Here is a 26,608-nt window from a genome sequence, read left to right on the forward strand (position 1 = left end):
CTGGATCCACAAAGAATTACTCTGTCAGGCATGACAATAAACATGCTCAGTTCTTAAAAACTACTCTTCTCTTCTCCCTCTCCTCTTGTAAAGACAAGATGGCTTTTGGTCATACAATGGCTTGTCGCTGAAGGCCAGGAAATCTTGGATTTTGAAAGTACCATGCCTAAGATGAGTTTCTGTACGGCTCCCAGAGGACCTGGGCTTAATGGGCCTCCATGGATAAACAGAGGGTGATTCCTACATTCATGCCTGTTCCCAGCAGATCTATCATTTTGACCTCTGTCGCCTTTAATCTTCTATACACTCTATACATTTCTAAATCTCCCCATGGCTGCTGTCGTATTTACCACATTCTTGGCAACGCTGCTTCTCCAGTGCCAACCCTTGTGCTTGGAGTCCAGCTCCACTCCTCCTCCACCTCGCTCCCAGAGCCAACTGGCGTGTTTGCACAAAGCCTCGTACCCTATTTTCCTTCCTCACAATCTCCTGAAGCGCTTGTGCAAGTGAGCTATCGTAGGTGTCTGAGCTGCAGCTGGGCTGGATTCTGTAATTCTTTCTTGCACAACCCCTGCTTAAGGCCTGTTGACTTCAATGGAGCTATTCATGTAAGTGGAGGCTGCAAATTCAGGCCCTTGGGTTGTAAGGTCTCTGGGGCATAGACCCTGTCTTTGTATGCCTTGCAAATATGTGCTAGATGAGTAATGATAGCTGAGAAGAGTGAGTGTCGCTTTACATTTGCCATACTGAAGGAAGGTTGCCAGGATTGCACTGATGCTGCATGTGGTCCCCTTCCAGGGGGGAATTAATCCTTCTATGCAGATACCTCCTGCTGACTGGTGAAAAGAAAAAAGAAAAAAAAAAAAGGTTTGGCCATGAATACCATTAGCTTAATCTTCCTTTTCTCTGATCTTCCAGTACTATTTGCTTTGTATGGCTTCATCAAGGTTTTGTATGTGGACAGAATAATTGAAAACAAATTTGGCATGTCTCAGACCATAAAGTTCCCTTTCAGCTAGATCACTGGCTATGCGGTAGATAAATGTCTGGTTTTCATTTTTGGTTATGTGAGAAATTTAGAATGGTTTGATTTGTAATTTTGAATGTTAATAAAGAAGAAGAAATTTCCTCGTCTCCTGGCCTATGGAGGCATTCTGGCTTTCTTGCTTCTCTTGCAGCAAATGCTGTTTATAAAAATGTTATTTAGTACAGAAGAGTCTGTTTACATCCTTGAACCCTAGAGGCCCCAGTCTCTAAGGTCAGCTCAGACCTTGTGCCAGGTACTGTAGAGTCACAGACCAAAAATGCCATCTCTACCTGTACAGATGGTATTTTAATGCATTGCAAGAGGAACGGCTGAAGGTGAACCAACAACTGGGGGAAGGATGAGTTTCAAAGAGCGGTGAATCAACGCCGGTCCACAGAAGTGATTTCAGGAGAACAGGAACATATTTCCTTTTAAGACTATTTAAGAATTCTGCAGACAGGGAGATTTGTAGGGTGGAGATGTAGATATTAAAAGGGAACATCCTCCCTGGGGGAAGAGGCTGATGGGCAGAAAATGCAATGCTGTGAGTGTTTAAGAAGTTGATGCTGGTGTTTGGGGCTGGATTTGGGAAGTTTGGGTATGGGTGTTGATAACTGGGTAGAAAACGAGAGATGAGAGAACGAAGAGAAGAGCAGAGCTTTGAGAGGTGTTGATAACTGGGTAGAGAACGAAGAGAAGAGCAGAGCTTTGAGGATGAAGGCAGGCAGCTTACGTCTGGTATGAGGGAGACAGGGGAAGCTGGAGAGACGTGAAGCTCAGGGTGACTTGAGCAAAGTGAGGGGCTGGAAGGACAGTCCTTCCAGCTGGGTTTTAAATGGATGTGAGCTGGGGCAAGACTGCACGTGCCAAGGCCAGAGAAGGGGATGTGGCAGGGATCATTAATTTCTGAAATGTTTATACATTGTTTAACATTTCAGTTCTCAAAATCGCAGATGTATTCGCTAGATGCTTCCTGTTTAGGGGGGAAAAAAACTTGTAACTGCAGTTGAAGTAGGAATCACAAGCTGAGCTGAGGCAAAGTAATTTTACTGAATGTTAGGCTGGACAGAAACTAGGGTTTGCAAGTTGGACGTCGCATAGGGACTGATTTAAAGCCCACTATGTCAATGGGCATCTTCCATTACCTTTGATAAGGTCTGGAGCAGGTGCATACGGGAGTACCACGTCTATACCACGTATATAAATGCAAGTGAGAGACTTTCTTCTTACTGTGTTTCCTGCTGACAGGAAGCAGGAAGCGCTGCCCAAGGCTGCAGGTGCGGGGAGTCAGCTCCGCTTTGCAGCTTTATCCACCCCACAGAGAAAAACCTTTAGAACCTCATTTAGGAATCAGTCGCTGCAAATTAAAATGCACTCAAAAATATACCTTTTGAGGGGATTTATCAATCTGTTTTGGAGACAACCAACAAATTTCTGGTAATGGAGAGCTTGTCTGGATTTTTTTCTTCTTGATATAATCTTTTTTTCTTCTTGATACATTTATTATTATAACCACTGATTACACGTTTTCCATTAGCTGCCTTCCCTATGTATCATGGACTCCAGCAAATACTCTTAAGAGGATTTCTGTCTCAGAGTAGGAAAAAGCCTGTACTACACATATCTTTATGTCTATATATATATCCATATCTGTATATATGTCTGTAGATCTATTTGGTTTCCTGACATGAAGGCATTGCAAGTCCTGTGTGTGATAATAGATTTTTAATGTCTTGCCAGCTTCACGGTTACATGGAGAACAAACCCTTGGGTCTTCAGATCTTCATTGGGACAGCAGACGAACGGATACTTAAACCTCATGCTTTCTATCAAGTCCATCGCATTACAGGAAAAACTGTCACCACCACCAGCTATGAAAAAATCGTTGGCAACACCAAAGTTTTAGAGATCCCATTGGAACCCAAAAACAACATGAAAGCAACGTAAGCATATTTCTTTTTATTAGCAAAGTTGAGGAGGATTAAATTGGCATGTGAAGTTCTTTCTCCTGTGGAAAGGAGTCACTTAAATGAATAATGATGTCTGCTCTGGAGGAGGGACTCCTCTTTCCAAAGCATCAGGATGATGTATGAGTGTAAGACCCTTTTTACAAAAGCATGAGCAGTGGTTGCAAGCACCTGGGTTAAAGCTGCTTAAAGAGTTGCCATTCATCAGCTGACTGTGCGGGCATTTTTGCTCTTTACCCCAATTGCCACGGTGACTATATTGTAATCATCTGTCATCTTCAAAGTCAGAATGGTTTTGTAGGGCACTAAGGAAAACAAGACTCGAATCTCAAGTCCTTATGGTGCAGTGATGCAATGAGAAGCAAGGAGCAGTAGACAGCGGAGGGAAGGTGTATGGTTCATTTTACAACATTTAATGGAATAGAAAGCATCTCCCCTGAACTCAGCCAAGTGCTCTGGCCATGAAATTGCACTCTCTTGTAATAGGTTAACAGAAAAGCAAGTACAGACACATCTTTTCTGTATTACTCGTTCCAGTTTTATGGAGGCAGAGAGATGAAGTGGGCACCAGTCTGAAACTTCAGGCTTAAATGTGTGCCAGGCAGCATGAGAGTGATTGCTCTGCAGAGGGAAGAGCTGTATCTCAATCCTTCAGAGGATACTGACAAAATTGGCAGAGCAGCTATGTTTTTAAGCCCCCCTACTCCATCGCAAAATCCACATTCTTTCTTTATATATCTTTTTTCAGAAAATATACCTCATTCCTCCCTTTCTGTCAAGCCTCTCCTTCCCTCTGCACCCAAGGAGGTAAATAAAAGTCCACATCTCAAACTTAAGCAGCCAAGTGCTGAATGGAACATGACTGTCTGTTCCTAATGAGTAACCCTAGAGTAATAAACCCCTGCACACATGCAATGGCAAGGAACAGTGTGGGTGTAGGAAACACCTTGGGGTTTATGCCTCCCAAAATATGATTTTAATTCATATCAAAAGAAGAAAAATGGTATGTCTTTAAAAATGTTATCAAAATGCATTGGCAGTGTCTGTCTAATAACAGTTCACCCTCCGAGGACTATTGCTGAGCTGAAGATTTCAGATTTTGTAAATATTAATTGGCACATTCTCTTAATGTAGATAGGCATGTTTGCTAGGTTACGCTGGACTCTTAAGAAGTTAACCTGCACTTACACCAATATTAAGTTGCAATGCTGGTTTAAGCAATCCTAATCCTTTCATTGCTGTTCAGCCCCATCCTGCTCCCTACATCCTCCCTTTGTGCAGGGACACAGTGAATGGGAGCAGAGAACCGTTTTCTGCACTGCCAGGCTATTGCCTTGGCTGGGAACAACATCCCAGGGCTTTGGAGGATGACATGGTGACCTGGGCCAGGACTGGAGAGCCCAGTTCTAGCAGAAGCACCTACCTTGTCCAAAAGGAGGGGAGAACAGTTTGGGTCCTGCTTTGGAGTTGAATTCAATGCTTGCCCGTACAAACTGTGGGGAAAATGTGCCTGGACTGTGCATGCAATTAGCTGGTTCAATTGCTGTGATGCCCCGCGGAGCTGAACTAATTTGCCCACATGCAGGCAATAGCTGCTGTGCAGTCTCTGGGCACTGAGCTGTTTGGAGAGCTGGCGGTGGAGGCTTTAATGCTCTCTAGCTCACAGAGGGCTCCGGCACAGGCTCAGCTTATTGCCTGCCCCAGTGTGGACTTCTTGTTCTGGTTCACTCTCCCTGCCCCGGGGGGCCAGGGCGGGCACTGCCATGTGCACTCTTGTGCTTAGCACAGGAGGGAAATAAGACTCAGGGTTATAATGTTTGGAGAGTGGCTTTGGCTGTCCCCAGAGTTAAGGCACACCTTGCCCTCGGTTGGGACGTGTGTGGGACACGCTGTGCCACCGAGCCCAGACTCTTCAAGAAGGGGTCCAGCAGCATCCCTCGCTCGCTGCGTGTCTGGGATTTCTTCCCCTGTAACTGCTGAAATGGCAATATCTAGATCCTAAGCAGAACAAGTATTTGGAGCTGCTCTTAACCTGGAGATCAAAGCAAAACAGCTTAATCCTCTTGCCTGTCACCTATTTCCAAGCTGTTTGACAGCAGAAATGTTAAGCTAAATGGCGTGTGTGGGTTATAATGTTTGGAGAGTGGCTTTGGCTGTCCCCAGAGTTAAGGCCACACCTTGCCCTCGGTTGGGACGTGTGTGGGACACGCTGTGCCACCGAGCCCAGACTCTTCAAGAAGGGGTCCAGCAGCATCCCTCGCTCGCTGCGTGTCTGGGATTTCTTCCCCTGTAACTGCTGAAATGGCAGTATCTAGATCCTAAGCAGAACAAGTATTTGGAGCTGCTCTTAACCTGGAGATCAAAGCAAAACAGCTTAATCCTCTTGCCTGTCACCTATTTCCAAGCTGTTTGACAGCAGAAATGTTAAGCTAAATGGCGTGTGTGTTTGGCAGCATTGACTGCGCGGGGATTTTGAAGCTGAGAAATGCAGACATAGAGCTGCGCAAGGGAGAGACGGACATCGGCAGGAAGAACACCCGTGTCCGGCTCGTCTTCCGTGTGCACATCCCCGAGTCCAATGGCAGGATCATTTCTCTGCAAGCAGCATCGAACCCCATTGAATGCTGTAAGTACCCCCTGAGGTTTGCTCCTTCTCCGTCTTTTGCAACAACGATCGTCTTGTCCCTCTGCTCCAGGTTAGCACTGAGGGGAAAAAACCCGATGTGCTCAGATAGGCAAATGCAAGGTGCTCTGCTCTTCCTGCGCTGCCTGGGTCTCTGCCACTGTTTGAGTGACCTGCGGCTCTTACCTATATGCACTCCTTTTCCTGAAACAAGCTTTGGCAGCAGATGGCTCTTCATGGTGCTTAGAGCTTGTGAGGACAGCGAGGGACTTTCGGGCTTTTGCAAATTTTATTAGTGTGTTGCTGCTGGATCTTTCTGGCTAGCAGGTCTTTTCTGGGAGCAGGGAGCTAGTGTGGGTGTGTTTATAGGGGCGTATATACATTCTCCCTGTTTGTGCATGCGTGTGCAAGCTGCCTGCCTTCCTGGGAGTGGTTTTATTTTGAGTGGATGCACAACCAGAACTTGTTATCCACAAGCTGGCAGGTGGTTGGAGGTTTTGAATTCAAACCTGGGCCAAATCCTAGGACTGTGGCCAGTCCCGTCTGCCGAAGGAGTGACTGCAGTCCTCTGATCTGAGCTGTGGCAGGAACACAACTGAAATGGAAAAACAGGTTTGATTTTGAGGCTTGCGCGCATCCTGGTTATTGTTTTTTCTAGATGTCGATGCTAAGGGGCGTGCAGCTCAGGAGGCTGCAGCTGAAGCAGGGAAAGCCCAGGTTGTTCTGGTATTCCCCTGAGGGACAGAAGAAAACTTGCGGGTTTGATTTCTGGGGGGCAAATCCTACAAGCATGTAAGCTGAGAAGCCTGCACCTCCCACTCATTTTAACGTGCTGGATCCTGAGAAAGAGGCACCTCCGACAAGGTGCCTCCCGTGTTGCAGTCATTTCTGGAAGGGCTCCACCCACTTTGCTCGTTCATGTGCATCCTGTGATGCTTTTTGTTGGTAAATGGTGCCTTTTCAGTGGTTTGGGGATTTCACAAATACATAGTGAACAGTTTTCCTCTCCCTTTGCTGAATGACTCACCCCTTTAGCAGAACCTGTCTTGCCATAAGTCATGTGAAGAAAGTCATTGAAGAGTTTCTCATGTGTGAGTTTATTTATTGAGATGCAGGCTTTACTTAGATAACAACTGCTTAGAATAAGAGAGGAGCCGATTTTGGATGGGAAATCAAGAGAAATTGTGGCTAGTGAATATTGATGGCAGCTTTCTAAAAAACAGTAGAAATGAATAAACAAGGCAAGGCTAAGGAGAGGATGAAGGGTACGTGTGATCTCTTGGCAATGTTTATGAGAAGATACCAACTGTCAGAGCATTTTAGCAGCTGAGTGAAGTCTCCTGGCACCGTGATGGAGAAGGGAGAATAGTGGGAGTAGCCATCACCTTTCTCCATAGGAAACGGTTATGATCCTTTATGGGACCAGATGGCTGAAACAATAGTGGCCTCCACCCCAAACGTGTCCCTGCTGAAACAAAGGCCCATTTGCTAAAGGAAACATTCAGCAAACTGCAGCTTCTGTGGATAGGAAGGGAATTGCGGCAAAGGACCACCTGGCTTCTCCTCCAACTTCTTTTCTGAGTGAAAACAGCCCATTCCTGCCTGCAATGGGGAACTACTCGGGTAGGGAAACTCCAGGTGTAACTCGTACATCCACTGTACCGAAAAACAGCACGAGCCCAGAGCAGGGGGTGGATGGTCCCCGGGTCATGCAGGGAGCCCCGCAGATCACACCCCACTTATTCAAATTCTCCTACAGGAAAAGCAAATATGAGTTAGCCAGGCATTTCTAAGACCCTTCCACAATTGCAGATTGTATTTGTGCCCATCATCAAAGAGTGTTCAAGCAGAAATCTGGTCATGGTTTACAGAATAAGATCACATTTTTCCGAATTGTATGCGTACACCTAATTTGCCTGTGCAATGACTGCTATTTGCAATGGCTTGTTTAAGATGTTTAGGCATTTATACTGAGATGTGTTTGCTCTGATGAGTCTTAGGGGCATAAAAAAGCCAAGAGTGGAGATACCAGTATAAGTGGCTTATTTTTATGTTTTTTATAATTAAAATATGAAAATGTTGGCTGCATAGCAGACAGCAAAGGTCCTACAAGAAAAAAATATATTTGTTCCCCAAGAAAAAAAAAAGTTTTATTTTTGGAATAGTGGATGTACTGGCAATTTGGAGAGATAATGTTAAGGACTGCTCTTCTGAACTCATGGAAATAGAGTATAAAGAGATATGTGTTTGCCTGATGAGTCTTAGGGGCATAAAAAAGCCAAGAGTGGAGATACCAGTATAAGTTTTTATGTTTTTTATAATTAAAATATGAAAATGTTGGCTGTTGGCTGGACAGCAAAGGTCCTACAAGAAAAAAATATATTTGTTCCCCAAGAAAAAAAAAAGTTTTATTTTTGGAATAGTGGATGTACTGGCAATTTGGAGAGATAATGTTAAGGACTGCTCTTCTGAACTCATGGAAATAGAGTATAAAGAGATCTGGAGTAATAAGCCTCTTCCACTTAGAACGTATGTTGCATATTTAGCAATGTTTTTGCATTTCAGTAGCACTTCCTGATCTCAGCCCAGTTCTGGGAAGATGGTTAAAAACATTAGTTGGTTCAGCCAGCATTAGTAATGCAGGCTAAATCACACTAGAGATGATAATCTCAGTTTCTCCCAGACTATCTGCACATGTTGCAGAGCTCATAGCCTCATGTAAGCTCAGGTGACCTGCCAAGAAGGGCCATGCTGGGGCTCCGTGACATTTTCTCCTTGTGTCCCACGTCCCAGCTTCGTGTGCTGCTGGGATTCTCTTTTTTTTTCCTTTGTTTGCTTTTCATTTTTTTTGACATGGCCACCTGGGAACCCTTATCCTCAGGGACTCTCCTGTAAGATCTCTCCTGTCTGGTAGCTGTGAATAATATCCCTCCGGGAAAGCCTTATTAAGTAGCAGCTTTAAGATAACTGGCTGTTTCCTTACCAGTGGGGTTCCCTGGAGAGCACTGTTGCTACCAACAGAATATCTGAGTGCTCTCCTCAGCAGAAGCCGATCCCGGCTAAAAACTCCCACCGGTGTCAGCAGATCATTAGCTGCAATGAAGCAAGAACTGTGAAGTATCTGCTTTTCACGGGGCGATTTGGTTCCACCTCATCTGTGTCACATTCAGCACTTGACAGGTTTTAGGAGGGGATTTCACAGGTTCAAAGCATCATCCGGAGCAAGTTCCTCCCCAGGCAGCTGTGTGGGAGGACCAAGGAGGTGATATGTTGTTAAATGATCAGTTATGCCTTAAAATGGACCTCATATCCAGACAAGCCTGCACATTCAGCAGCTTGCAGCTTTTTTCTCCTGTTGCCTGTTGATTCGTTCTGAAATCACCGAGGAGGCAAAGGCATTTGAAAGCCCTCTGAGAATTGTAGCAACAGGCCATCACTTAGGGATAAAAAGCCACTGTCTTATAGGCGTGGTGCTGGAAAGGTGAGAAAAATCCCTTCTCCTGGGTGTTTCTCCATGCTGAGTCCATGAAATGGCAGCAAGCCCCACAGGCGCTATGTGAGATGTCTCCGGGATCCACAGCCGATGGGTCCATGCAGCAGCGTGCTGCTTGGCCCGGCTGCCTGCCTGCGCACTTCCGCACACCTCGGTGCCGTTAAGTCGTACTGCAGTTGTGCATGCCCGAACGTCTGTCCTGCTTGTGCAGGTCTGTGCTTTAGGCAAAGGCATAGACCAGCTCATGTAGGTGAGCTCTCACGGGGCCAGGCAAGGCTATCACAGAGCTGCTATCACAGAAGGTGGTGAAATCGCATGCGTGAAGGGTTACTGAGTTAACTTGTCCCTTCAAATACAGCCCTAATAACAACAAGCCACTTGGTGAATCACCCATGGAGGGCTTTGGTATTTGCAGACCTGATCATTATTTTGAAACCTTTAAGACAATTTCTGTAACATTAGTTCTATTCATTTGCTTTGATTTACCTTCCACTATGAGCTGAAACTCATTTCTTGGTGATTGATTGATCTCTGGAGTTGTGTTTCTACTCCTTAGCTGAAGCATCCATGGAGCGGAGGAGCAGTATTGAAGGGAGTTCAGAGCAGCCACATAAGCACCTGTGAGGCAGCTTGTTTTACTCCATGCTGTCAGCAACCAAAAACGGCTTTATGCAGGCGTCTGCGAGATGTGAGTGTAAGGCTTAGGAGTATCATCCACACTGTGTCAGTTTTTATGCTAATGCATCCTGGTTAAACCTTCCCAAAGTGTCTCACGGTTCTTGTTTCATATAATCCATGTTTGCTGATACTAAGCTGTGCTCATGAAGCCCTTGAAATGCAAACGATCGCACTTGGCACGAGAGGAGGAGTCCAAAATCCTGTGCTTATAATAGATATTCCGAGGTGGTAAAAAACAAAACAAACAAAACTTATTACTAAAGAACTGTGTGTCCATCTGAGGAATTTAAATAGTTTCTATTATTGACCGTATTTTGTTCCACTAAATTGGGTCAAATATCTTATTTCCCTTTAATCAATTTCCCTGGAAGTTTCCTTTATTTTTCTCTCCTTCTAGTAGATTTTCCCATAATATTAGACAATCTGAGCCTATGATATGTGACACATTCATAACTACAGAGGAAAGAGCTAGTCATGTAAAAGAATGTTGTCTTGGCAAACCAGCGAGCGCTTTTCCTTGGGCGGGAGCTGTGCTGGTTGGAATACAATGGCAGGCAAGAAGGAGTCCTAGTTTATTGAGATAAAAAAGCAGAAATGAATCGTCTCTTTGCACTTGGGAGATACCCATTTGCAAGTTTAACCATAACTACGATTATTACGAGAGTAGCAGTTGAATTAAAGGAATTTTTCACCCCTTTCATTTCAACTTCAAGACAGTCACATAGTTTGCCATAAAAACAGCTGACACAATTCTAAAGTAAAATTTGTCTCTCTCCTAAAGCACAGAATTTAAAAGTTAATTCTGACAACATTTGCCACTTCTAATGTGCAACCAAAAGATTTCAGTCTGGAAAGTCTGAGTCAGACAGAAGGAAAATGCCTGCCCTTTTTGCAGGCTGCAAGCCTTGCTATGAGGATAAACTCCTGTTTACTTTTTGTCTTTGCAATACTGCTGTTGGTAAAAGCAAGTGCCCCAGCGTATTACGCAGAGCATGGATTTCTGAGCATAAATTAAGCTCAGCAGATCTCCTCCACAAGGGATTAAAGGGAAATGCTGTGCATACCCACAGAGATGATTGACAGAGAAGTGAACCAAGGCCATGGTTTTCCTGTCATTAATCACACGCTGGTTTGGTGAGCTGGCTGCAGTTCATAGAAAGTATCATACTTATCTGACACTGCTGCCATCAGTGCTTGTCACCCCTGCTTCACAAGGACATCATAAAATGAATTATGTGCAGGGAAGGAGGTGGAGACAAGCCCTCTGTTTTTGGTGCTTTTTTCTTGGATGGCTCTGCACAAACTGCTGATTAAGTCTTGCTGGCAACAAATTGGAAGCTGTTGTCATTCATACTGGGTTCTTCTTTTCATAGCGTTTGGATCACATTTTGAAGGTTTCCCATCTAATTACGAGGGTTGGAAATTTGCTTTATTTACTTGATTCTCACTTAAGCCTTCCACTGCCCCATACTCCTAATTCATCCCATCCCTCCGATTAGAAGATTGCTGCTCTCTAGGGTGCCTTACTGATGTCTACCTGCCTGCTAGAGATGTCTCCTGTCCTTGGTCCTCCCCTGGCTCCCATACTGCAGCTCCCCAGCCTTTGCCTCTCCTCCCACCAGAGAGCTCAGGGTGCTTCAGTGTGTGATGGATGAGATCAAAGTCTCAGGACATTAATACGTTGGATAAGCATTGCACACAGGAGCTCTGCTCCTATCAATCCTGCCTCAGGCAGGCAGCTTGTTGTAAATAAACACAGTGTCACAGGAGGAATGAGATACTGACTTTGGCTCATTAAGGTTTGCACTGAGGTGGAAGAATTAATCCCACAACAAATTATGCCTCTGCTATTGCTTCCAGGGTTCGGGATTTTTTTTTTAGCATCAGACACCCAGCTCTATCTGCTCTTCTCAAATCCAACAGAAATCAGTGGCTGGAGCCAAGAGCCTTTGGGGGTTTGAAAAGACATGTCAGGAGTGGTGAGTCACGGCTTGAAGGCTTCCAGCAAGCTGGGATGAGCTGGGGCTGCCCTGGGCAGGGTAAGGATGGGGGGTGGTCCAAAGAGGGACCTGGACATTTGGCCTGGGGAGACTGCTGCACTGGGGGAGCAGGTCATGACCCCACCTCTTTTAAGTAGCCACATTTTTTGGTTTACTTGGCTTGTGATGGCAGTTAGAGATAATTAGAGATGACACTAGCTGCAGGTGAGCCTCAATCCTGCTCCTTGTGATTGCCCAGGACAAGATCTCTCCTGAACTGGTAACAGGGACAACAGGTAAACCTAAGTTCTGGATCCGGTGTTGCAGGCAGCAGAAAGATGGCATGGGGCAGATTTCACTCTAGCAGCTATTCTTTGGCCTCTGTTTATGCAGAAGTTTGCATGGAGGCCTCCAGCCACTCTGCAGAAGGCGGCACTCAGATAGTGTGCTGATACACGGAGGCTGTAGGGTATCTTCGCTCTGGAAGTGATGGTCAGACCCGTGCTGCTCTGCACAGAGTTCACAAGCCTGTTCCTCACGAGAGGCAGATCACATTAGTGTTTTTGCTTTGCCTACATTACCTGATCCAGCCCTTACTCTTATTGCACATGCAGGGAGAGAGATTGCAGAGACGGTTCCTCTCCAGAGGCTGTTAAGAGACGTTTAGCTTCAGTTAAGACTCCTCATAAAACTAGTCAGCTTTTGGGCAAGACAAGGCAGTGCTTGGAAGGCTTCCAAGCCGGTGGAAAGAAACACGATGCTCAGGCTGGGCTAGAACTGCTCGTCCCAGGAGATACGTGCAGGAGGAGTGCTGATGGGGAGAGCTGGGAGATGCGGAGGGAAAGGGGCTCTCAGGTGGAGCTGGGATCACCTAAGGAGCCCGTTAGGGAATACAACTGAGGTTGTCACTTGGAACCTGCTAGCAGCAATGGGCAGCACTCTCCTGGGGGAGATTTGGAGCCGCAACAGACTTATCCAGGTAATCAGTTGTCTCAAAATATCCCTTTTTTCTCCTAGAAACCAAATAGCCTCTCTGCTGAAAAAGGAACAGTTATGGATGCTGCAGGCAAGTGAGGAAGCAAGAAACATCTTCGCCCTGCCTTGGTACACTTCCTTTCAGTCAGCCTCCAGGCTTGTGCATCCCCTGTGAAGCATTCAGCCTGCCGGCCCCTTTCCTCCACCTGCTGGCATAGGGAAGGGGATAAAGGCTCACCCCCCGAGAAGCACCCTGTGCCCCTGCAGCGGGTGCACGTGAGCCTGGGTGGGCTGTGGGCAGCAGCAGGCCTGCCGAGCGGCGCGGGCAGGGGAGGCAGCAGAGGGGCTGCTTCCCTCCCAGGCTGAGGCTCACTGGAGGTGGTGCAGCGCTCCGAGACAGCAGCTCCCTTTCTCTCTTGTGTCGCTGTGTGCATTGTATTTCTTGGCACCATGCATCCATGACATCTTGATTTGCAGACAGTCAAATAAAATAGAAAAATAACGTCCCCTGTTAATAGGTTGACACACTGCTTCAGGCCAAGTGTGAGTATTTCTGTAGCATTTGCTTTGCTGCCTTATGTCAGTAACTGTTGCTATTGAAAGTAAACACCCCAACTGGTTAAATCAACAGAGTTTTGTTTATTCAAAGCTCATAAACTCCAGTAGCTGTAGGTCACTTTATGAAGTGCCAACCCCTGGGGGAAGAAAAGGAATAGTGTGAAATTATTGCATGCAGTCCACCCATCATGAGCCTTAGAGGAAGGGGATTTATTGGCAATTAATATTTCTTGCAGAGGAAAAAAAAGTAATCCTATTGAGGCAGCTCCACACTGAACCTTGAGCCTCATTACTGGTGGAAATGGGGAGTGGGGTAAAACCTTCTTACAGGCCTGGGTAAAAAAAAAAGATTTGCATTGGAAAATGAAAAGTGGGTTTTTTTAGAAAAGGGTTTGGAAACCACATAGTGGGAGGAGAAGAGTGCAGGCAAAATGGGGCAGAGGAAACCCGGCACTCAGTAGGTACTTGTATTCCTCCACCTTTCCCTTTAGCACGATATCTGCATTGAGAAACTCAGCTGAAAAGCTTCCAGATGGTATTACTCTGCTGCACATATAAAGCACACATGGGTTTTGTACACCTACAGGCGTGATCATGTCTGGGTCAGGGCGAAAGCTGTTTTGGAGATGCTTGTAGCTTGCTCGTGCTGTAGCCATGCCAGAACATAGCTCTGCATCAGCCTGGCTGCTGCTGGCTGTGGGGCCGTGGCAGCGCGGACCTGCATCGGGGTACCTGCAGAACATCTCTGCTCATCACAGGCTTCCAGCCAGCGCTGCTGAGGCCACCCCAGCTCAGCTGAGGATGGCAAAAGGGTTTTTGGCATTTCCTAAGAGCCGGGATGCACATTCCTGGTGAACCGGCTGTCCTCCCCGGCTCCCTGGTAGGTCGCGGCGTACACAAACACTGCGCTCTATGGAAGTTGGACAGAGACTTGGTCTTCAGCAGCGATTTCCAACTTGCCGAGATCCAAATGTAATTAAGATGAGTCAGACGGTTATTTCCAGGCTAAAATTTGTCCTTCCTCGTCCTGAAAAAGCCTTGAGAACCACTGAACTGTGGGATGTCAGGTACAAAGCTCTCTACTAACACACTGAAATCTGTAGGAGACGTAGGTTAATCTGGAATTTTGATGATTTGGGATGCTTTGGAAGTGAAATTTGGGGATTGAATAGGAATAAACAGTGTCCAGGGCAAAGCTTAAATACATTATCTCTTGACTATTGTAGACATGTTTTTGATGATTGCTATTTACTCTTAAGCCTTTGAGGTTACAAATCTGTCTTTGTGATAAATCCAATTATGAACTCATCAAAAATTTGAGTATTTAGGGAAGGGAATTAATCATACAGCCATGTGAAAGAAATTAGTAGCTTCTGTGAAAATAATCTGAATATATATTCTTAATTGGCAGTATGTTAGCCCAGCTGTTGTTGTATAGTTGAAGGGAACAATGAGTCATAAGGTTGTTTTAAATAGATTTTTTTAAAATGCCTCTCAAATGGCACAAGAAAGTTATAAATATTGAATGATCAATATTTTTAACCAGAGCAAAAACTCTGTGTCATTACTGGCAGAAAGGGTTCAGCTGAGTTTGTCCTTGCTAGAAAAGTTGCGCCCCTCCTCTACAGACACCTGTCTGAAAGGTTTAACACTTCCACTTTCCCACCAAATATTCTAGCATTTTCTTCATGTGGTGAGAGAATTTGTACAGCTCTCACTGCAGCCAAGAGCTCCTGGGTTTTCGGCTTTCTGAAGGTTGCACAGCAGTAAAAGGGTGCTGGGACCAGGTCACAGAAAGCACAGCCTTGCCTGTGTGCGAGTAGAGACCCAGCGCTGAACACAGAGGATAACACTTCCTTATTTTTGGCTCAGCAGCCAACGGTGTTCAGTGAAGGGAAGACACAAGTGCTCAGGGTCTCTTGGGAGCAGGCTCTTTGTCAGAGAAAGTTAAAATCCAGCCAAGGCAGCTGTTAAATAGATGAGCGGCATCCTCTAGAGGCCTTTCCAGTTGGGGTGGATGAATCTGGAGGAGTTTGAGTGCAGGTCATGAACTCGCAGTTCACGAGATCCAAACTGCTGCCCACCTGGTCTGGTCACAGGGAAGCTCATGATAGTTTCCAGCTGTCTGTGTTGTCGGGAACAATTCTCGCATCTTTACTTTCTTCGGCTCCTGCCGCTTGTTAGCAACAGTTGGAATGGGCTTGCAGGGATGGTGACCAGGATTCTCTGAAGCTTTTCTGACCATGCAAATGGCTGTTTTAATGGGATGAGAGGAAAGTAGGTGGAGAGATGGTGCTATCCTGGTTTTCTGGCTGGGAAAAGAGACAATAACTTGCCAAAGTCACGCTCCAAGTTCGTGGCCAAGAACAGTAAAGGCCTTAGAAATCCTTGGTCACGTACTTGCCCATGTGGATTCCACCCTACCTTTTCCTTCCTTGGCTTTTATAAGCAAACTCAGTCTGCCACACAGAGCCCTGCTTCTCAGACGTTCAGGCCTCTGCAAAGCACGCTTGCAAAAAGCCCAGGCTGCAGCAGAGTCCCAGTGTGACCCCTCCTGCTTGCCGACGCGAAGGCGGCTTTGTGATTGCCCCTGTTGTTGCGTGCACAAGTCTCGGTGCCCGCACATGGAGACAGTGCTTTTGTTGGCAAATGGACTGTTCCAGGCCCAGCATAGTCCCTTTTCTGTAGGAGGCGGTGGGCTTTTGTAGAAGAGGTTTATTTTTATTTTTTTTTCTGAAGGAATTCAGTGTTATTCAGTGGAATCCTCTCTGCAGGTGGAATTTTTGGGCTCCAGGACTGTAGTGTGCCTGCACTTGAAAATTTGGCCATTTATTTGGAAACAGAGATGGGCAAGTTCCAGCTCATTCATCCAAGCTGTCCTTTCTCAAGGACAAGGAGTAAGGCCAGCACAGCTGAAACGCTGCAGCCAGCTCCTGAATGTTTCCAAATAAAATGCCTTGAGTAAGTTTATTTTTCCCTCTCAAACCTAAATTTAGCACCCTGGAGAAGCTGCTTTGGCAGTCAACGGATGGTAACGATGACAAGATCGATCTGTGGATAGTTCTGGGAAGATTTGGAAAGTCCTGGTAAAACAGAGTTGGTTTCATTCATGTCTGCAATTTGTCCACAGCCCAAAGGTCTGCTCATGAACTTCCAATGGTTGAAAGACAAGATATTGATAGCTGCCTCGTTTATGGAGGACAACAGATGATCCTGACTGGACAAAATTTCACAGCAGAGTCCAAGGTGGTGTTCACAGAGAAAACATCAGGTAAGGCAGTTTTTTTCTAACTGTCCCTAATGGGATAAGGCAAATCTGTAGTGCTGTTGTGTCTTATGGTCTCATCCTAAGATTTGTGCTTATGAGTAACTCTACTCAAGTGAGTAATCCCATTCAAGTTCATGTAAGTAAAACCAAATCGCTTGACTTAACCATGTGTGTAAAATTAGCCTGAGCAAATATTTGCATTAATGGCCTTTCAGGCACTGTTAAAGAGTAAATCAAAGCCATGTCATGGGGAAGGTTCACAAGAATATAGACACTGGGAATCAGCAGGAACAGGATACGTTATCAAAGAAATGGGATGACCATTGCATGTTCCTCTATGCTCGTTCAGTCTCATGTTTAGTGAACGTTGCTGTAGAAATCATAATTGAAATGAACATTTTTTTATTGACGTGAACTACAGGCAAAGGCTGCATTCTCTTCCCTTTAGAAGTCTTTGAGGAAAAATGTGCATAATGTGTATTTTTATATCAAAGTAAAATTATTTTTATACACATGTTGAGTTACAATAATATATCACTTCATCTTCCATATTTTTTTCAGATATTTTTACATTGATATTTTCCGTATTGCTTCTTAGAAAAAACAGTTTTAAGCTGCTTTGCTCTCTGAAGGAGATTTGTCTCTAACTTCACCACATATTCCTGAAACATAGCATTGAAATTTGCCCGGCTCCATTGCGTGCAGGTTTGCATCTCGCCAGCGTTACCATTACACGCTGAGGCATCAGTTTAAGTTTAAATCATGCAGCCACCTAAGCCTGTGCATACACATGCATCTGTCCTGCTGTCCGAGCGGGCAGTCACCAGCTTTCCCTGCATAGCCGTATACAACTGGACCCAAGTGGGTCCTCGAGAGAGGAATCCACAAAAGGCAGGCTCAGACTGTAGCAAAACAGATCAAATTCAATTCAAAGAGAAAAGTCCCCTGTTACAGCCCAATGCTACTTTTTTCCCAACATGTTTTGCCAAAGTTTTCAGATAATCTTACTAGCTCTTGAGCAACCGCGAAGGGGGAATGAGTGGCAGATTGTAAATTCTCTCTCTTCTCTTTTCATCTTGCCTACTTATTTGTTCAACTTGCACAGAGCCAGTACAAGGTGCTCCCAAGCCTTGGCTGGTGTTGGATGAATATAAATGATAGGAATAAAGAATCGTTACTGGGAGTTATTTAGTTGCCTAGCATCACCTTTACTGCCTTTGCTGAGCTCTTTGTATTGTGTTTTCATAATGGCATGCTATAATAAACATCACTTGATTTCTAACTCAAAGAATACCCGACCCCAGAAAATATGCTTAGCATGATCTAATGGTTAAGGTGGGCAGCAGAAATCCAGGTTTTCTTGTTTACAGGAGGAAACGCAAACAAATGCATCCCGCTGTAGTTAGTTACCTGTTTTTTCAGAGCTGAATTGTTTCTTTTCTAATATCATACGCATGCAGGCATTTCATCTCACCTCACTAAGCAGTATGTGTATTTTATTGGATTTTCTAAGGCTTTTGCAAATGGACATTTGTTTCTTTGTAAATGGTCTGGACTTGTTTAACTTATCCTTCATTAGGCTTGACTTTTGTATTCTAAATAATGTGCTCTGCAAGGATAATAACAATGTCCAGGGATCAAAAAAGCACTTTGCAAATATGAAGGGCCAGACTCTGCCCTCCTTTACTCCTGTTGATTTCAGCAAGACAAAGGACTATGCAATACGAAAGAGCAGCAGCCTGTTTCATGTAAACTTTGCAGTCCCTTTGTGCTGTTAAGAAACATGTTACTCCTAAGTTTTCTGTTAGTAAACTAAGGTAGAGGCAGCTTAAGCGATATATCCAGTGACTCGCAAGGGATTTAAGAGGTTGAATCGCCCAAGTGAACAGCGTGTGCATGAGTTATGGAGTAAAACCTTTAGCAAAAAGTAAGAATCAAGGCAAAAATTAATGTATGTGGGCATCAGCTGGTGACATGGCGGCGGGGGGAAAGCATGCTGTGGGTCCCAGTTTCTTCCCACACCACCAGCAAGCCATGCTATTTTACAGCAAGAATGAAAGGCTCTGGGCCTCTGAACTGTGAAGGTTTAGATGAGCCCGTGCCGTCAGAGCAATTTTCTTGGCACCCTGTATTTCCTTTTAAGCCCGTGTATTAATTCCTTCCCACTGTGCTACCACTGTTCCGTCAATGTCAGCAAATTGTGAAGGTGCATGGGAACATGCTTGGCAGCCTGCGACGGTACCTGTCCCAAGAATGTTTTGCAGTAACTAAAGGAGATGATACACTAAAAGGAGGGAGCTCTTAATGCCATTTCGAGGAAACATCCAAAACGCCCTGCCCCTATTTCCATATAAGAGCAGAGAAGGCTCTGGCTGCAATAGATGTTAGAAAGTAAAAAGAACAACAACATTTTCCACACTAAATCTAAAGCTTTTCTTCACTGCTGGGGAAACTGCTTTTTTTTTTTTTTCCTTCTTTTTTTACCTCCTGGTAGCGGAGAGGCATGACTTATCCCAGCGGCAGTGCCCGCTCTGAAGCAGGGATTTGCATGCTGGTGTTCCATATCCTGCCTCCCCCGCCGCCCCTCAGCCTCTGCAGGCAGTCTCAGTCTGCTGGACTTTGAATAAATGGTTGGCAGAGGGGGAATTTAGAGGATGGGAGGCCCAGAGACAAATCTTTGGTCTGAATCAGAAGTCTGTGTAGTTTGCAGTGGGTTATCTGGGGGACTCTGCTCTGTGCTAAAGGCGAGCTTGTTCTCTGTGTATCCACACACTGTTTTATAATGCAGCGATAGCTCTTGCAGATATGCCCTGAAGTGCTTTCAGGGTGGAAATTGCTTTCTTTAATAGGTATATCTTAAGGTGAGGAAGGTTAAGGAGCTCAGCTGGATATGCAAATCATGCAGGGGCTGATCTGACTCTGGCTGACTGCAGTAGATGGAGAATTAAGCCTTTGTGCTTGGGTTGTCAGAGGTTAATGAGTGTCCCAGCCTGCCTGAAAATTAGGATCTTTGCACCTGTGACTTTCAGCTTCCCTCATTATACACTGTAGACAATTTTAATTATCACTACCATGGCCATGCTTAGTCATTGTTGCATTAGGCTGCATGAATGCAGAACAAAAAGGCCCAGTTCTGCAGCCCAGTTTATCAATTAAAAATGTCACTGGGTGGAAGGAGGAGGTGGATCCCGCGCTCGCCTTGGGGAGCTCGCTTGCTGCAGATCCGATCTGCACAGCACCTTGCAAAAAGCGCTGATAAGCTGCTCAGAAGCAAAGTAAGCCACAATAAACATCCCGGTGGGTGGATAGTGCATCGCTGCCGTGACCCTGTCATTGTTGTGCCCTCTTCCAGAGTGCGATGCTGCCCCGGGGAGCCTGTGAAAGAATCGCACCTTTGTGAAGGCAGGAAGATGCACCAGCTCACAGGGGAAACATGGTTTTCTTTGAGTTTAATTTTAACAGCTCACAAGCCTTGTCTATGCTAGCAAGTGGTATTCGATTTCCTACTTTTGCCACCAGTTTTAGCTCTAGTAGTAACGACAAGGGTGAGAGCAGCAGTGTAGATAAGCACCTAATAGTTTTCGGCATGTTGTATTCCATAGAGCTCCTTGACTTGGCTTGTTTGTTTAAGATGAGAGTAGCAAGACTCTTTTTTCCCCAAAAACCTTTGTGCAGGTATCTTTGTGCAGTGAGATATTCTCCTGTTGTTTCATAGACTCCAAAATCTGGGTGTACTTTGAATCTGGGGTCTGGATCAGTGTCTGCAATGAAGTGGGTACTGAGAAGGTGGCAGTCGGCGCGCCTTACAAAACTGAGGAAACTGCTGTTGGAGCTTACAATTGTAAATTAGGTTTTATCCCTCAGGTGGACACTCAAAACCGATTTCAGTTTCCTCTGGATCTTGTAGGCAATTCTTCACTCACTACTAGCAACGCAGAGAAACGTAGAACTGTTCATATTTGTGACCAAAATACAACATGCTTCTAAGAACAATAATGAACAGTTTTTACTTCTCTGTTACACAGTACTACAGATATGTATATTTATCCCTACAAATACCTGGAAAATAAATAATATTCCCCAAATTATGCTGGAATGTCATTATGAAAATAACTGTCTTGTTGTATTACGTGAACTACAAACTATTGCAATGAACTCGCCAATGAGAAGTCTGTAAAAGTCTCTCATTTTAGGCTTGCGACAGGAAATGGCAGCAGGAAGCGAACTGAAGGGGCTGGAGCTCAGTGCTCTGTGTGCGAGCGAGGGGATAAAGTACTTGCATTTGAAATGCTGATGCATAAATAGCATTCATTTGATGAATGATAAGGTTTACCAACATGGAAGCATTATAGTTTTGAGTTCTTTTTAAGGTTATCTCTTCCTGATGAAAGATTGTAATCTATAGCTGCTGTAAGCCAGGGAACTCATGAATTCGGTAGAGTCAGTCCAGCACACAAAAGCAGAGTTTGGCTGAAGGAGTTTTAAGATCTGAACTCAGAGACACATAACTGAGCCCAGCTAAATAAAAATAGGTCAGAGGAAGCAACTAGATCGGATTGTACAGATAGAAATTTTTGAAGTGCACGTATTCTTTTAAATTTGATCTGGAAGAGAGAGCTTGAAAAGCAGTCTTATGGCTATCAAGGATTTGGAATATGCTAAAGGTCAAGGGTGTTAGTGTTTGGTTTGGGTCCAGATTTTACAGTGCAGTTAAAAAAAGAAAAGGTTTGGAATTCCCCCTTTTATTTGTTTTAATTGTCATGTAATAATTTGCAAGTCAGATGTTGTTGGTTGCATTGTGTTTACTCCCATTTGTGTACTGGTTACTGCTGCTCTGCTGTGAGTGATAGAGGAGTTTCGTGTTTCTCTGGGAGAAAAGTGCAAATGGACTGTGCTTTCCCCTGCCAGACTCTTATGGTGGCCACATGGACATCATGAATCATCGCTAGGACAATGTGGGTGGTGGAGGAACAACCCAAACAGAAAGCGTACATCTTTGGAGTAGATCCACCGTAAATCTTTCAATTCGGCCATGCAGTGTAAAGAGAGGAGGTGGTGCTCTCTGTGCCCTTTGAACTGATGCAGCTGTCAAGGCCTCTGAATCTCAAAGTCCATTTGACAAAAACAAACCTTTCCAGCTCTAGATTCAAACAATGGAGTTCTAGTTTCTTTTTCCCTTGAGTTCCTGCATGTCTGTCACCTTGGTGATATTTTCATGACAGTGATTTCTTAGGATGCCAATAGCTAGAGCAGGTGAGCTTGAACATACTTGAATGTCTGCTGTCAATCCCTCCCACCACAGGGCAGGATCAGGGCCATTGTGTTCAGTGTGTTGGTGGCGAGTTGAGGCTTTCATCTGCACGGTGCCCAAAATGCTGTGCCTGAATGGAGGCACTTGCCTCTGTACCCCAGAAACGAACCACGGGGCCCGTGCTAGTGCCCAGGATACCAAGACCCATGAGCCTTTCTTCTTCCCTCCCCCTCGTTCCATCTTGTACCTCCTCTGGCTCCATCCTGTATGCCCTTTAGCATACCTGGCAGCTTTACTAAAATATCTGAAATATGATTCACAGAGTTTGTTGCTTCAGGTATGGCAGTAGCATTCACGCCTTCTTGCACAGCAGGAGCAGTATCACGCTGCTTGAGGTATGCATCAGGCCTCCAGCCTCCGCCCATCCTCTTTGAGGCTGGGGGCTCCCTGCTTCTCGGGTATATATTTGTGTTGTGCTCTTGTCTGGGATCACTGTAGGAGATGGGCTCTCATTGCACATCCAGCTATGCTAACTGCAGTGGCTTGTGTGCTCGGAAGCACCCATGGCCACATGTACCTGTCTTATCCCAGTATATTCATCTACAGCCCTTGCAATGACTTGCCTATCTCTGGAATAACAATAATGATAATAACTATTCTGATGATATCTGTACTACTTCACAGTGTCTCTCTGATTTCCAGCACTTTTGTACCTCTCTCATTGCAGACACATGCTTTATTTTAGCTCTGGGCAAGTAATTTAATTTCTTCGAACATATTACTTTCACTTTTAGAAGCAAACAAGCAGGCTTCATGGGGATTTTGCTCTCAAACTTGCACTTTTTAGTATTCCCGCTGCATCACAAGCTAACAAATAAGCACAGCAGCGCTTTCTGGTTTTGGAATTTCCACTTTCTAGGAAAAGTCTTGTTTGTAAAGCACAATAAGTTGGACCCAATGATGCTATCAATCTTCCTGTACCTCTCCCTGCAAAAGTTAAAAGGAAATCACAGCTCCCTAGGAAGGTTTTATATTCACAACTTAGAGCTGGGGAGAGTGAAGATTTGTTAAAGGTATATTTAGATATGGTCAAATTGCACAATAGATTTTAAAAATATAAAAAATTTAAGAATTTATAGTTTCTTACATCACTCCCTTCTGGCCTGCAGCTGCAGCAAGAGCTCAGTACTTCTGGGTGTTTGTGCATGGGACTTGCTTATGAAAAGCCGCCAGAGAGTTCATTGAACTGGGGTAAATCCTTTGTTAAAGGGGTGTGGGAGTCCTCAGCAATCAGTTCTGGAGCAATGAACAGCTATCCACTGCCAGGCCACCGGGAAGAGTGGGGCAGCCTTGACAAGCAAGGAGTTAAGAGGGGTGATATTTTACTTTGAGCCAAAGCTCCTGGGGGGGCTGAGTGCACAGTAAGTGTTGCCCCAGACCCATGAATCCCGAGGCACATACTGGCTCACATTTTATCATAAGTAAAGCCACTATTGCAAGTGCTTTTCTATGCAGTAGATGCCTTTTAGAGCCCGTATGTGTTGTAATTGTATAAGTTGATATACATCTGCTCAAAATCAGCCAAATGACTTGAAACATGAAACAGTCTTCTGGCCAGGACAATTCACTACAGAAAACTGTGATGGGATGGCATTAGGGCATGTATAATGTGAATAGAAGGTGGCTTGTGTATCGGTTTTGATGATAGTGAGGATCCAGGGCTGAGTATCATGGTCCTTTGTGGGAGATGTGAAAGGAAATTATAAGACTGTCTACAGCAATGTTCCCTTCTTCTATTGTGGCAAGTCTGAAATTTCTCACTGTGCCCTGAACAGGGAACTAAATGCCTGTTAGTAGTCTGACAGTTTCATGGATGATCAAAAAACTCCCAGGGAATGCAAAAAATAGCAAGCTATTTGCAACAATTATCTCTTTGAACTTAATGATGCAAAATTAATGATGCAATTTTCTCAGGCAAATTAAAGATAAAAAAGACACCAAAAATTTTTTTTAAAACTTTCATTTTTTCCCCAGATCCATCCAAAAGAGATGTTTGCTATCTGACCCCAGTAAACAACTTTAAATATTTAATGCAAGCTCTAAGCTCCAGTTCTCTCACTGAATTTCTAAATTAATGAACTGAAATAGAGGGTTTAAGTTATGGAGAATTGAGAGGAACGGGGCATATCTTAGAACTAGGATCATAACTCAGTCACAGACGCAACCCACTGCTGAACATGCATTACAATGTAGGGTTTTAAGGCATCTTAACCTGAGACAAAAGCCCAGCATCTGGGGAAAAGAACCCAAACTATTGCTTGGGTTTTTTTAATGGGAAAGGGTAAGGAAAAAAGCACAAATATCTGGGAATAGTTATAGAGTTAGCAAAACTGAGAGTGGTACTGTAATCTTAAATGATTCAATTTGTTTGCAACATGTGAGGTTCTACAGAGAGTATATGAAATAAATTTGCTATCTTGCTATTTCCTTGATAGTTCGGAAAGAACACTTTCTCTGCTCCATGCAGTCTGTGGCTGGAGTCCAGCATTTAAAGCTGGATGTGTATCTTCTCCTCTCTAAACCTGTAGAGCGATGGGATGAACCGGGGGAATGAATTATAGCTGTCTCTGTCGGGAGGCCCACCTGCTTTTTGCATTAGCTAAAGGTGATTACCTTCCAGGCTAATCTCCCCTCCTCATGCCTTGCAGTGCACCGAAGTAAGGCGTCAGCAAAGTGGAGCACAGGGCCTGCTTGGTAGTTCTCTCTGCAAAAACATGTCAGAACTGGGGAGGATCAGGGAGGTTTTGTTCTCTTGGAGTTTTTGTTTTGTTTGTTCTTTCTAAGCAAAAGAGGAAGGTGTCTCAGCAAATCCCACCATTTGTGAACACTGAAGAGTAACAAGTATTAATCAGGAGGATTAGAGTTTGCCCTTTTTTGCTGTGCGCATTAGAAAGTTCCAGGGTAAATGGGACACCTCTGCTTTTCCTTGCTATTATAGCTGCTGACAACCCAGCAAACCTTTCTGCCCACAGGTTTACCCCCTGGCTGAAATGTGCTGCCTGCCCCAGGTGTTCTTGTAATCCCACGGGGCAACTGTCAAACATTAAACTGGGGATCCCAGAAAAACACTGCAAAACAGGAAAAAATCTAAGGATCACACACACAAAAATGCAAAAGAGTGTGGCTGCAGAAATGGAGTTGCCATAGCTGTTAGATACTCAGCGAGACAGGGTGGAATCCAGTGTTTTGGAAGGTTTCCCCGTATGACACAAGGTTTTGGAATTTTACAGCTGGTAAATCCTTATTAACACAGGCAGCCACTACTGGCCTGGATTCCCTGGCTCACTGTTTACTATGGGGGCGCCTAGTGGAAGTATGCCTGGTCCTGATTATTCAGCTTTGAATCTTAATTGTTTAAAGAGAATATTAAAAAATAATAATAATTCTTGGAATAAACAAAAGGCAGAGAGACAAGCTCCCATCACCTGTTGACAGAAAATTGATCGTGTAGAAAGCTGGCATGGGGAGTGGAATTCCCTATTCTCCCACTTAGTCATCGCATCCTGGTGTGACTCATTTTATTACATGGAGGTTCCCAGTGGTTTTATTTTGAGAGGAGCTTTTGTTTAATAATTTATACACACACACACACACACACACACAAACACACGTATAATCTTAAAAAAACAACCAATCTATTTTGATGAATTGGCATAAGGAATCATTTGGAAGAGCTCTGGAATGACAGACTGCCCCTGCTGCTTCACTACTCAACTACTGTATTTATGTTTTATTCTAGCGTGAACTGAATTCCTCATCAATAGATGGGGAGAAATCTCCTCTAGACTTGTTCTCACTGTGCGAAATGTCAGATTTGGGGCTGGGCTGGATGTCGGATGACTAATGCATTGGCCTTTTACCTCCCAGACCTTGACTTGTATCTTTGGCCTTGGTGACTCAAACTTATGTCCTCAGTGAAATGAAGGCAGAGCTTCATTAACTGCAGTGGGCAGTCTTGCTTCAGAAAGAAAAAGAAATCCATGGAAATCAAGCTCAGTGAAAAATTCAATAGCTCTACTTTTGTGAGTTGTAAATTCATTCATGCTGTGTTTGCTCTAAAGTTTGAAAACTATTCTGAGGTAAAAACTTAGAAGGACACAACTGCTTCGGATCAGATACTGAGCAACCTTGCACTGACATGAAGCAGAATAACATCCCAGCTGAAATCAGAATTCGTCCCCGAAAAGAGCAGCAGAGACTTTGTGTGAGTGTTCCCCTGCCCATAACGTTTCCACATCCCAGAAGTGGTGTCTGTTCTGCTGGAAAGCATTCATTGTTGTTTACTTTGTTCTTGGGGTGGCTCTAAAAAACCGTGACTGTTTTCCAGAGATGCCCATCATCTACTGATAAAAGCTGACAGAGATAATCGTTGTGCTTTTTTGGAAGACGTTCCAAGAAACACAGTGAATAGGGACAATTCATTGCAAGCCCAAAGGGAACTCTGCAGAAATGTGTAGTCGGGGCAGCTGTCCCACTTGCTACCAGTCTCAGTTTCTTTGGGGAATTAGCATGGTTTGCTGCCTGGGAAAAAGGTAACAGGTTGTTCATTAAGTAATTTGTGTAATGCTTGACTGAAAAGCAATGTACATTTTCAAGCATAAAATCACATGCAGGCACAGAATCACATACAGAATTGGCACAATAGTATACTTAGTCTTCAACTGGAGAGAACTGCAAAGAAAATTTCCTGAACCTCTCAGTCCATCAGTCATGCTTGTTCAAATAAAGC

The 26,608-nt window shown here is 44.6% G+C and overlaps 1 protein-coding gene across 1 annotated transcript in view; it reads left to right on the forward strand.

The window, feature by feature from the left end:
* NFATC2 (nuclear factor of activated T-cells 2) overlaps window positions 1-26,608 on the forward strand; it is a 98,478-nt gene that overhangs the window by 33,451 nt on the left and 38,419 nt on the right. The window contains exons 4-6 of the mRNA XM_009274061.2: window positions 2,768-2,970; window positions 5,448-5,620; window positions 16,431-16,571. Of these exons, the coding sequence (XP_009272336.1) occupies window positions 2,768-2,970; window positions 5,448-5,620; window positions 16,431-16,571 (517 nt within the window). The remainder of the gene's footprint in view (window positions 1-2,767; window positions 2,971-5,447; window positions 5,621-16,430; window positions 16,572-26,608) is intronic.

The sequence above is a fragment of the Aptenodytes forsteri genome, unplaced genomic scaffold (assembly GCF_000699145.1).
Source record: "Aptenodytes forsteri isolate BGI_AS27 unplaced genomic scaffold, ASM69914v1 Scaffold159, whole genome shotgun sequence".
Lineage (NCBI taxonomy): Eukaryota > Metazoa > Chordata > Aves > Sphenisciformes > Spheniscidae > Aptenodytes > Aptenodytes forsteri.